Raw genomic sequence first — 13199 nt, 5'->3', positions numbered from 1 at the left:
CAAATGTTTTGCATAAGTTCAGCACATTTCAACTGATGCAAGTTATTTGTTAGGATGTGACACTTCAAAATTTGTATCGCACTTGCATTCTAGGAAGTACATGTATGAGCCGGACTTTATACAAAATTCAACAGTCCGGAGCTTCATTAGAGTTTCTAGGTTTCTCAAAGTACTTACGGCATCATAAATTTTCAAATCCCAGCCAAAGAACACAGATCCAAGGAATTTTTGAAGCTCTGAAAAGAATAAAAATTGTTTAACAGTTTTAAATATACGGTATGGTGGCCACTATAGGAGTGCACTGTTTGGTTCTGGTGTATACAGACAAATTTACCCCAACCTAATAGTGCCCTAGTAAACTGCCATAATATCTCAAAACGGCATAGGAGGTCCCCAATTGCAGGTGCTTTAAGAGCTGCAATAAAAGAGGTCCCAATAAAGTAGGAACTTGAAAACACTACGTGGACTTACACCAACCACACAGTGTATTAACAGTATTGAAAAACATGCTTTTTCTCATGTGCTCAAAACAAAGGAATGTCCACAAAGTTTATAAAACACAAAGCTGGTTAGGGTGGGTAGGAATACACATTCAAACCTAGGACCTACATGTATAACAGAAGAGGTCCTTAGTTCGGGAAAGGTCCACAGCTGGAAAAACGTGTACAAAACCAATTGGAGTTGTTGCCAAAAAGTTTTAGTACAAACAATAGAGGGACAATAGGAGGTCCGTGGTTGGTGGTGTTTTCAGTTCACTAGTCCCTAGTTTGGAAGTGTTAGCAAAACCAAAGGAGCTGCCAAAAATGTTAGAGTGCGAACAAAAGAGGGACAATAGACCGTATTGAATAACTCCTTTAAGCGATGAAAGACGCCATCTTGTAGGGCAAACCGTATGCGTGCCCAAACGTGTACATCAATGAAGCACGCAGCACACAACATTCCCGGTTTGATTTCTACGGCACATGCACTCACACACATACGCACAGACACCATGTTGTAGGTCAGATATTAGAACGGTGATGCCATATTCAATACGATCTATAGGAGGTTCCAGTTTATAGGTTTTTACACACTTGCCCGTCTGGGTGTGCTTAAGGAAAATAATTAAAGGGTCTATGTACTTACTGGGGTGCAGCAGTTTTTGAGAAATGAGTAAAACAAATAATTTTTGTAACAGTTTTAGCATGTAAAAACGTATTAACCAATTATATGCAATGTTTATGGTATAATATCATAACTGGTTAATGGGTTTTTACAAGCTATTATAATTGTTGTCTCACTGACACGAAAACTATTTTGCGACTTGTTTTACTCATTTCTCAAAAACTACAGAACCTCAGGTAGTAATATTTGAAGGGAAGCTTTCCACCATCATTATCTTCAAACCCTGTAAGTTTAATGTAAATCTATGGACATTTTGAAAAAGTGCCAGAATCCTTCAATAAACATGTAGGGAGATTCAAACTAACTTACCAATTGTTACATAGAGAGAGATTGGAATGATGTAATTGAAGAGAACTAAGAAGGACAAGAAGTCTGTAAAAATAACTCTGGCCTGAAATATAAAAGAGAACAACCATTCACTTTCATTAGAGTTATATTGTAAAAAGTGTTTAATAAAGTATGAACAAGAATAAAGAAAGGGGAGGTTCCAAAAAGATGCAGTTTCTGATTTCAGAAAACATTTATGAACTGCTAAGGTTTTTCAATGTTGCAAGCAAGCAGTTGTTTTATGCCATGGCAGTTTGTGTCATAGCTGAGCAGTCTAGCTCACTGGACTTAAGTTAAGGACCACTTTAGTAGCATATGAATAGTTTTTCAATGCCTTACATGAGGGAATCAATGTGTGGTGAAGAGGTTTTCAACTAATGGTTTAATCCCAACGAGGCCTGGTTCTTGATAATTTTACCGAGACAATGTCGAGGTAAATTATTAAGAACCATGCCTCGGCAGGTTTAAACCACTAGTTGAAAACTGATTCAACATACTTTGATTCCCATTCATTAATCACCTTTTCGGTCAAAAACATCAACACTTGTTGTTCAAAATGTAAAATATATGCAAAAATTTGTTCAACGATTTCTTTCAACACAACACCCCTTTCAGCTATGAAATGGTGAAACCCAGGGGTAAACAACTCCTTAAAAGGAGATTGCTGTGCGCGCCGCATGTATCGCGTGATGTGGCACAATTGTTTTAGCCATTGCTCTCGACCAATAGGAATGAATAAACTGTCTTATAACCACAGGTGTAAGCTCGCGTGTTACGCCCATGTTTAAACACTTCTTGCTGTGGTTATATCATCCATTTAAAAAAAAACATGTGATGTCCTCTCAACCTATCAAAATGAAGAAACTGTCCCAGGTATTTATTTATAATTTTTTTCAAACAATGTCTTACAATTCGCTTCTAAAAATAGTTGAACATTCAAATGTGAATGGATTCTCTTCTTGATTGCCTGGAACTGGTTGCCTGTAAGTTACCCAGTGTGACATGGCCCTATAGACCGTATCGAATAACCCCTTTGTTGCTATGAAAGTGGCAATCTTGTAGGGCAGGTGACATAACATCAATGAAGCTCGCAGCACACAGAGTTACTAGTTCAATTACTATGGCACACGCAAGTACACGCACATGCTCACAGATGCCATGTTGTAGGCAGTTATTTGAATGGTGACGTCATTTTCGCTACGGTCTATTACATTACCATGCTCATGTATGTAAAAGATGAGCACAAAGCCCGGTTCATACTTCCTGCCAATGCGGCTGCGATGCGAATTTGACGAGAATTTGACGTCACAACCCTCCCTTCACAGCAATATTTGCAAGTGAGTCGAGCAGAGTTGAACTGCTGCAAATTATTCGTTGCGAATTTGTGACATCAACATTCGCTTTGTATTTGCATTCACAGGAAGTATGAACCGGGCTAAAAGGCAGTGGACATTATTGGTAATAACTCAACAAAATTATTAGCATAAAACCTTACTTGGTAATGAGTAATGGGGAGAGGTTGATGGTATAAAACATTGTGAGAAACGGCTCCCTCTAAAGTGACATAGTTTTTGAGAAAGAAGTAATTTTCCTCGAATTTGATTACGAGACCTCAGATTTTGAAATTGAGGTCTCTGACCATCTAAACGCACACAACCTCGTGTGACAAGGTTTCTTTTACGACCAACTAAGCTAAAATGTTCACAGGTTTGTTATTTTATGCATGTGTTGAGATACACCAAGTGAGAAGACTGGTCTTTGACAATTACCCAAATTGTCCAGTGTTTTTAAATAGAGATGGATGTGAAACAGGCTACATGTACTTACACTCGCTGTTAAGTCTCCATAGCTGACAGCAACTGGCTGAACATACCAGGACTTCTCCATGAATGGTTGCCGATCTATCCAAAACTTCAGTCCAGTCGCAATACTTGTTTGAACCAGCAACCACACCAACATGGCTACAAGGTACTTGTTCATGGAACTGTCAAGTAAAAGATTAAAGCTTCATTAAAGGGAAGGTACACGTTCGGTAATTGTCAAAGACCAGTCTGCTCACTTGGTGTATCCCAAAATAAGCATAATATAACAAACCTGTGAAAATTTCAGCTCAACTGGTCAACGAGAAAATGATGAGAGAAAAAACACCCTTGTTGGACGAATTTGTGTGCTTTCAGATAGGAATAAAAGACTTCTGGCTAGAAGTCTTTTATTATTTTGGTGAGAAATTACCTCTTTCTCAGAATCTTTGCTACTTCAGAGGGAGCCGTTTCTCACAATGTTTTTTTTACTATCAACAGCTCTCCAATGCTCATTACCAAGTCAGTTTTTAAGTTAATATTTGTTTTGAGTAATTACCAAACGTGTACCTTCCTTTTAATGATATGAATTGTTTATTTGTTTTATTGAATGAGAAAATAGTACAAGCTACATGTACATGTATGCTATCGCAAAACTCTATTGAGTTTCAAAATTGTGTATGCATCTATTGTCTAATGTAGCTAGCGTGAACACCCCTGCTTTACTTTGGATGAATCCAAGGAGTTCTAGCCAAATAGGTGTAGTATTCATGGGCAGTATTGCACAACTAGCAAATAACCTAGGCAAGGCCTGCATAAATTAGATGTCACAGTCCTTTGCAAAATTTATTTTGTCATTTTGTCATATGGAAGCTTAGTCACCATATTTTAGTTGGTCAGCCCCAAGCAAAAAGGGCAACAAGTGGTGACAGTTGCAAACTTAACAACCAAAAGGACACATGGTATATGAAAACAAATAGCTACATGTAGTAGCCGTTTGTTTCAACCCTAGCAGTGTTTTTCTCAAAGCCAGGTTCGAAACGTCAGGCCACTTACTAACTTTTGGGTTTCAAAAAATGACATAGAAATACATAGAAAAAGCTTATGTCATACATCTGTAGTGAACACTCTTTGAATCAAGTCACCATCCATAGTCCACAGTACCTTTTTTTCAAAAGGCTTTATACACTGAAAGTGTCGTAGCTGAGCGGTTGAGAGCACCAAATTCAAACTCCGATGTTTCTGATCGGCATGGTGTTGGTTCGAGTCCCCAGCCGTGACACTTGTGTCCTTAAGCAAGACACTTAACCATTGCTTTGCCTTTCGGATGGGATGTGTAACAAATGTAAAAGCACCCAGTGCACTTGCATGTATCGAAAAGAGAAGGGGTTTGCCCCAGTGTTCCTGGCTGTGGCTGCTGTATGCGCAGTAGCACCTTGTAAACCGTTATAAGGTGCTAAATAATTGGGTCTCAGAATACATCACGTCAATAACCCATCTTTCTAGAAGTTGTTCAGCACCTTGAGTACCTTGTTTGATACATTGTACACATATAAGACTTTGATATATACATGGTTACATGTGCCCAGTATAGCCTATTGTTATTTTCATCCATGATTGGGCAGAACACTAATTCCCCCCCCCCTCCCATGTGAAACAGAACACAAGAGTTTCCCTCCAAATCACTGCTTAGTAAATATATTGTACGAGGGGTAAACCATTAGAGCCCTACTTTTCAATGCAGGAATGTTTCTGGCCTTTCTGCTTGGAGTTGAGTGCCATCTTCGTCTCTTCACCAGTATATATTGCAACACCTGCAAAGAGGATCAATCACACTCAATTCGTTACAGTGTAGGTAATTCATTGTAACAGCTTTATGACTGGGCCCAATTTCATAAATCAATCATTCTTAACTACCTCAGAGCACATCACGTGCAGGGGTGTTTAAACGGTTGATAATGACCAGCTGGAATTCTGTTTATAACCGGTTGTTTTCGGATACTAAGCGCTAGTCTTGGTGCAAGACGTTTCTTGTTACAGGCAATGCAGGCGCTGTCAGTGAGTTGGCCGCCCGCGCTGTGTGTGAAAGGAAAATGAGAACGTGTTGCACTAAGACTAAACACGCATGAACGGATCCGGAAACTGTCCTCTCAATCATAACAACGCAACACATGGACACACAGAGCTCAAGATTGATTGTGTGCGTGCGTATTCTTTGCTTACACAGTTAGTGCAGATATTCAGCTTGCACAGTCTTTACTTGACAGAGGTAAATGGTGATTGTAAGTGCAGTACTCATACGAAAAATACAATTGTTACTTTTCAACTGGCATAACGAAGCAAAACATTTCTACACTACAAAATATTATCCCCCCCCCAGGAGAAATGTAAACATCTTACCATAAATAAATGGTGTATTCTTTAACCTGGAACCTCTGAGAAGAACGTTCTCTGCAGTAACAGATCTGCAAGCAAAGATGTAAAAAACTTACAAAAAATAATGCCACATGAAGAGATTACTGTACAGATATACAACTTGTTGGTTCTTTTTTTCCCCTCAGTTTGAGGATGGAGTGTGTTTTAAAGGGTTTAGGTACTTTTTGTAGGACAAATAACACAATGTCCACAGATTTACACTAAACTTACACAGTTTGAAGATAATGATAGTAGAAAGTTTCCTAGACATTTTCGTCTCACTGATCATGAAACGAAAATTATTATAGCATGTAAAAAAGTATTTTCTTTACATTGTTTTACTCATTTCTCAAAAACTGCAGCACCTCAGCAACTAAAACTTAAGGTACGCTTTCTACTATCATTACCATCAAACGGTGTAAATTTAACGTAAATCTGTGGACATTGCGTTTTGTACTACAAAAAAGTACCTGAATCCTTTGAAGGGAAATAACCTGCTTGACTTGGACAGCTTCATAAAGCGACTATCCCAAACAACTGGACATGCTGCAAGAGGAGACTGATTTATACAGCCACGAGGGCCTTACAACTAATTGCGGTTTCTTATGTTTTTCTTTTGAAATGTCCACTTTTGCTAACAAATCAGTAGAATAAGTCCAAACCAATCGGAAGCAAATTTACAAATTATGCCATTGCCTGGGAAAACAGCAGTCATCCACACCTTGGATTCATTTGTAACACGTTTTTTGGGTATGATCATCAAACCCAAAATCGTTACCATTTTCCAGATTATGTCCAAGTTATCGATACTTCGTTCTCTTATAACAATTATAACAAATTTTCCAAACTTATTTCACCATGAACTCATTTTAATGTTCTCTGAAATGATATCTTGTTGGTATTTTCTGTAAACGCGACCTTAACAAGTGGACGAAGCTAGGGAAAGTCTGCATTTTGATTAGTTAATCATTCAGTACTTTACATACAAGCATTCGAGAAAGACTCTGCCAGGGTCGAAAGGTCAGGCCATTAACTATTTTTTGGAAGTTATGAATAATGCACGGTTGTAATAAGGTTGTATTAAGGCCCTCTCGAATGCGCCAGGTCTACCCTTACACTCACTTGTGATCGCGGCTCTCAAGATACAAATCATGGAGAGAGAGAGAGGCCAAGAGAGAAACTAACCTGACAGATGGTGGCTGGTTCTGTGTATAGAAACTCATCCTGCCAATGAACTTGTACAAGTCTGGCTGTGGCTGCTCACATTCTACCATAGCAGACAAGGAATCCAGGCTTTCTTCATCTTGTAAGATTGTACTGTCTGGTAGCGCTCGAAAGATCTACACAAGAAGTTCAGAACAAAAATCATTATTGACAGGTACAGGGGCTTTTAAGAATAGTCATATTAAAAAGTCATATTAAACAACCTTCAAACATTTTTTGGTTTGAAATATTGAATTGCTTCATAATGGAAGTGCCATGGCCGAACGGTTAAGAGCACCAGATTCAAACTCTGGTGTTTCTGATCAGCAGAGTGTGGGTTCGAATCCCCAGCCGTGACACTTGTGTCCTTAAAAAAAGACACTGAACCATTGCTTCGTCCTTCGGATGGGACGTAAAGCCATTGGTCCCATGTGTTGTGTCAACGCATGTAAAAGAACCCCTGAGTGCACTTTTGCCCCTGGTGTTCCTGGCCTGATTGGCAGCATATTGCGCCACAGCACGTAGTAAACCATTACATGGTGCTAAGGATTAGGTCTTATACATGTATATCAAACTTTGTCCCACTCCTTGCAGTTATAATACCAGGCGCTATGTATCCTTTGGCAAAACGCATTATACAGAAAGTACGGTTATTATTATTAATGTATTTCATACACTGAAGAACAAAGTAATGCCTGAAATGAACCAATTATATTAAAATCAAAGGTCTTCAACATCAGTTAAATCTCAACAACTACTCCTAGCTTCAACAAATAAAAATTGTTTTCTTCTTCTTCTTTTTTGTTTGCTTATATATACATTTATTGTTTTAAATTGCATTTTTATTTTCAAATTATTTCTTTTGATCAACACAAATAAAATTGAAACAATTCTGAATGGCCCCAAGAACAAGCTGGTTTTGATCCAATTTACCCGATGTTAAAATCACGACAAACTTAGTATCGCCATTGTAGGAATCAAAGCACCCATTTTAGGTAACGTGGCAATCACACGCTTACCAAAATGGCGAATGTTGCAGTGAGCAGTGCCCAATTTCATAGATCTGCTTAGCGGCCGATTTTGTGCTTTCTGTGCGTTTTCTATTTCATAGCAAACGAAAAGAGTTGCTAACCTTATGGTGCTTACTGCGCGAAAAGAACATTGTCATAATGCAAATACATGCTGAACGTGCAATATGACTACCTAATTTTGTCTGCCTACCTGTGAAATACACTTGCACCTTAGCAAAATGTTCTGCTACAGCAAGCACAAACAAATTTGCAGCCCCATGAAATTGAGCTCATGACATTGGTGCAAGGGGTCAATAACTTCAATTCCACAGACTCAATACATGTTCATAGCTTATTATTTATAGTCGGTGTGAATTTTTTTTTTAATGTTATGCAATTCGCCTGACACACAAGGCCTGAAGGCCACTTCAAGGTGTGGGCTACAATTTTTTTTTTTCCAGAGGCCGTTGCCACCTACTCCTAAGGCTGCAACAGGGTTACCCCCTTTACAGTCCATATAGATGTAGGCTTGGGTATCATCAATCCAAAGCCTGGCCGGTAGAGAAGAAAGCACTACCTCCCCAATTTTACGTAGCAAGTCTCACGACCGGGACTCGAACCCACACTCTGCTGATCAAACACCAGAGCTTGAATCCGGTGCTCTTAACCGCTCAGCCATGAAACGCCAATGAAGTAATGTATACCTTAAGATTTGTTTCTCCATCTAGATTGGCTGTAGTGACATAGCATTCTCCTTCCTCGTTGTGAGATGACAGTAGAAGCATGTCACATGGAAGCTCCTCCTCTACTTTGACTTTCACGATGTCACCCACCTAAAAACAAACAATATAACAAAGCTTGTTAAAGGCAATGGATACTTTTGGTAACTGCTCAAAATACTTGTTAGCAGAAAAACTTTCAGTTATGGAAAGGTCCACAGTTGGAAAACGTGTACAAAACCAAGGGGGGGGGGACAGTAGGAGGTCCACGGTTGCAGGGGTATGCACACTTGGTTTTGTATGGCTTACCCTCCGAGGACATTTTTCAATAGGGACAATAGGTTCTCACTTGTCTGTCTTTGTTTTCATGGGTCCTCACTTGTCATTTGTGTACAAAACCGAAAGGGATTGCTTCAATTCAGGAATAACAGAAAGTACAACAGGTGTCCTCTTACGTAATGGTCAAACACGACTGTTTGTGTGTGTGGGTAGGTATCCACATTCAAACCGGGGACCTATGACGAAAGGGACAATAGGTCCACGGTTGCAATCACAAATAAAAGCATTGTGGTCAACGGTTGCTATCGCAAAGAGATGAACAAAGGAGGGTCCATGATTGCAGGTGTTTACAGACTTGTGTGTATGTGGGGGGGGGGAGGGAGACTTACATTTATTTGATAGGAGTTGATTTCTTTAATATTGCGTCCGTGCAAAATGAAAGTCGGTCTCTTATTGACCTCATTATCAGCCTTGTGTCGTAACCAGTCCTCATATGCCTTGCGGAGAAAAAACAACACAGAAATATTGAGACTCACTATGAGTGAAAAACAATTTAACACAAAATAGGAAGGAGCAACCATTGGGTGCGTTCGTTTAGCTGCGCTGGGTCTACCCCGCGGTGCTCACTCGGGTGAGCCCCTGACAAGAGCTAAACGAACGATCACTCATCGCTCTCACAGTGACGTCATGCACCTGGGGCCAGCCCCCAAGTGACACACTCCACAAGCCCCAAGTGACACACTCCACAAGCAGGGCACTGGGGGCTGACCCAGGTGAGCCCCTGGAATGACGTCAAAGCTATTCGAACGCACCAGGGGCAGACCGGGTTGACCCAGGGAAGCAAAACGAACACATCCATTGTTTGGGGAATGACAGTGCAAGGACCTGGTCTTCTCCGAGTGGTAATGACCGAATTGGTGGCTGGCCGCTGTAAACGAACCATGCTGGACCATTATAATAAGTACCTTTTTATTGAAATAAACGGCTAAAACTGTCAACATTTTGTGACTTTTCTCTCAGCGATGCTTTCAGACATTTGTGCACAGGTTCAAGGGCCAGTATTTTAGCTTTCTAAAGAATGCGTTCTCTTTGCGTCATGACTGTTATCAGTTTCAATATCGCAGTGTGACTGGCCCTTTGGGGTGTGTTCCAGACTACAGCAGAGCCGTATATTGGGAGAGTTACGACAATTTGCGATTAGAAGGCATTTTGTTCCTAAGAAATGCATGGCTAACACTGGGTGCCAGACTAGTCTGCCCGTTGGGTTGTGCTGCATTTGGAGACAACATGGCGTCCAGAAACCACGAAACCAAAGAAAACTGGTCCCTCCATGTCGCAACTCTCTCAACACACAGCTCTGGACTACAGGGTGTGCTAGCGCCCTCGCCTGATACCGACTCCTCAACTAGATATCGGTATCAGGCCCCTTGACTAGATGAAGCCTGTATAATACCCAACCTTACCTAATAATACATGGTATCTTACCTGTTTGACAGCAGTGACAAGGATGACAAAGACTAGAGGTAGAATACTTGTAATAGGGCTGACCGGACTGTCAATAAGTAACTGTGCATAGGAACAACAAAAATATGAAGTGACAATTATTAGGCTATATGCTGTAAATTGTAAGAAAAGACTGATGATTGATATATATCTAGACATTATTGAGAACAAAAAATAATTGGAGAAAATGTTAAAATTAAATGAACTTTGCTCTATATATTTGTCATCCAATGCAAGAGGGAAAAATATTTGTAAAAAAACATTAGGTACAGTGGTGATTTCGAGGTAGTACCCCTAAAACGTTCGAGCGAGACGAGCGAGGTCATCAAGTTTTATCGAGGGGAAATTTTACCCCTCGAAAAGACTACATGTACCTGTACCATTTAGGGGGGTCAAATCAAAGCAGCTAACATTGTACAAAATGTACAGGGCTAAATTTATACACTAGTCCGGCATGCAAAGCCTAGTCAAGAGGGCTGCGGACTATATCATGCTTCTAGGTAGCCTGAAGGACTGTTAAGAAATTAGCAACTTATACATGCAATTGTCCATTGCTACACATTTGATGCACTCAACTAACCTACATACGTTTTTTTACAAAAGAATTCTTGACAAGGATAAACAAAAAGCGTACATTGTACATCACTGCTACACAAGAGCAGCATAAAGATCATGCATTCTGAAAAAAATAGCTGCGGCGAGAGCGATGTGTTTATGAGTGGAAGGTTAAATTTGCATCAGGGATAAAGAATATTAATTTTGGTTTTTACCCATACACTGATGTGATTTAGCACTGTATACTCGAGTTCTGTGAAAAAAATCGCAGGCATATTACTCGGGTGTGATTCATACATGTACCTTTGCAATTCTAGAGCAGTGTCTTACAAACTCGACCACCGAGATTGCCCTGTGGCTAGAGGCAGATTGAATCCTTTGTTTAGCAGCGGGTACTGCAAACGAAGGTTATAATTTGTCATGAGTCATAACTGAAAAAAGGTTAAGATTAGACTCAACCACCCCTCTTTCAACCTGGAAAGTTTTGTGTTAAATTGCCCAACTCGCTAACGTGGGAACTTGGAGGAGAGAGTCCAACATGCCTAAAGCTAAGCAGGATTTGAAACTTTGCGTAGGGGAAATGGAATGGGTTACGATATGGGAGGGTTTGCGGTAACACCATGTAATAACTATCTCTAATTGAGTTGGAGTGGTTCTGAAAAGAAAAGTTGGCTGCAACTCGACCTTTTGATCATGCTCTGATCGTCTTCTGGAGATAATGCCCAAAGCCCGTTTCTAATAAACCACAGCTTCTGCTTGCTTGGTCTCAGGCTTAACGGCAGTGGACACTATTGGTAATAACTCAAAATAATTATTAGCAAAAAACCGTACTTGGTAACGAGTAATGGGGAGCGGTTGATAGTATAAAACATTGTGAGAAACGGCTCCCTCTGAAAGAATGTAGTTTTTGAGAAAGAAGTAATTTTCCACGCATATGAAAGCACACAACTTGGTGTGACAAACGGCGTTTTTTTCTTTCATTACTATCTCGCAGCTTCAATGAGCGATTGAGCACAAATTTCCACAGGTTTGTCATTTTATGCATATGTTGAGATACACCAACTGTGAAGGCTAGTTTTTGAAAATTACCCATAGTGTCCAGTGTCTTTAAAAAGGTTAATATTGAAGCTGATCCTTAATTATTTTACTGGACCACAGACCTGATGAGACCACTGGTGTTAGTGTCAGGCCAGTAGACTTAGGCCAGGCCAGGAGATGAGTCCAGCAGGACCAGCAGTCTTGTGTTTTTCAATTGAAAAACAAATCATACAAGGGGTACCGGTACATGTACCTCACACTGTGTACATGTACGTGTAGTACATGTTTATCTTAAACCATGGAGGTAGCTTAGAAAGAAACAATTTTATCCAAGTGTTGGCTTTGAGTTTAAAAAATAAGTGAATCAATGTGTGGTGAAGAGGTTTTCAACTAGTGGTTTAATCCCAAAGAGGCCTGGTTCTCGACAATTTTACCGAGACGAAGTCAAGGTAAATTATCAAGAACCAGGCCTCGGTGAGTTTAAACCACTAGCTGAAAACCGATTGAACACACTTTGATTCTCATTCATAAATACCTTTTCGGTCAAAATACATCAACACTTATGGTCAAAAAGTAAAATAAATGCAAAAACTATAATTTTTCAATGATTTCTTTCAACACAACACCCCTCCAGCTATGAAATGGCAAGGTCCAGTCAAGGCCCTTGGGTAAACAACTCCTTATAAGGGAATGCTGTGCACGTGGCCCGTGGCGCGTATCCCGTGATGTGGCACAACTGTCTCGGCCATTGCTCTCGACCTATAGGAATGAAGAAACTGTCTTATAAGCACAGGTGCATGTTTCAACACTTTTTACTGGTCATAAACAAAGGTTTATACACACCCACGTGACGCGCTCTCAACCAATAGGAATAGCGAAACTGTCTGAGGTATTTATGAATACATTTTAATTCTACCCCAAAGAACAGATGAGATAATAAAAAAAACAGTTAAATGCATGTTGTGAGAACTCAAGAATTTTTCTCTCAACTTGATTCTAACTTCCTGTACACAAATGTCTGGTCCAGTAAACATTTTGAGCAACTGTGGCCCTGTTCAGCCATGCATCTTGTATTTTCATTGTCAGGTACATGTACATGTAAAGGAGTTTTAGATTTTCAGTTTCAATGAAAAATTGCTCTGTATGCAACCTTATCAAGTCAAGTACACATTCTACATTTTGTACAT

The 13199-nt window shown here is 39.9% G+C and overlaps 1 protein-coding gene across 5 annotated transcripts in view; it reads right to left on the bottom strand.

Moving 5' to 3' along the window:
• The window catches only part of LOC139944750 (phospholipid-transporting ATPase IF-like), an 83035-nt gene that overhangs the window by 51339 nt on the left and 18497 nt on the right, over window positions 1–13199 (bottom strand). For all 5 annotated transcript variants that reach the window (XM_071941822.1, XM_071941824.1, XM_071941826.1 and 2 more), the window contains exons 4-12: window positions 10402–10482; window positions 9306–9413; window positions 8623–8751; window positions 6891–7045; window positions 5691–5755; window positions 5023–5104; window positions 3319–3475; window positions 1474–1555; window positions 178–236 (exon numbers count right to left, since the gene is read on the bottom strand). In XM_071941822.1, coding sequence (XP_071797923.1) covers window positions 178–236; window positions 1474–1555; window positions 3319–3475; window positions 5023–5104; window positions 5691–5755; window positions 6891–7045; window positions 8623–8751; window positions 9306–9413; window positions 10402–10482 — 918 coding nt within the window. The remainder of the gene's footprint in view (window positions 1–177; window positions 237–1473; window positions 1556–3318; window positions 3476–5022; window positions 5105–5690; window positions 5756–6890; window positions 7046–8622; window positions 8752–9305; window positions 9414–10401; window positions 10483–13199) is intronic.

The sequence above is a fragment of the Asterias amurensis genome, chromosome 12 (assembly GCF_032118995.1).
Source record: "Asterias amurensis chromosome 12, ASM3211899v1".
Lineage (NCBI taxonomy): Eukaryota > Metazoa > Echinodermata > Asteroidea > Forcipulatida > Asteriidae > Asterias > Asterias amurensis.
The sequence above is the reverse complement of the archived record's forward strand: the minus strand, read 5'-3'. Positions and strand labels throughout refer to the sequence as shown.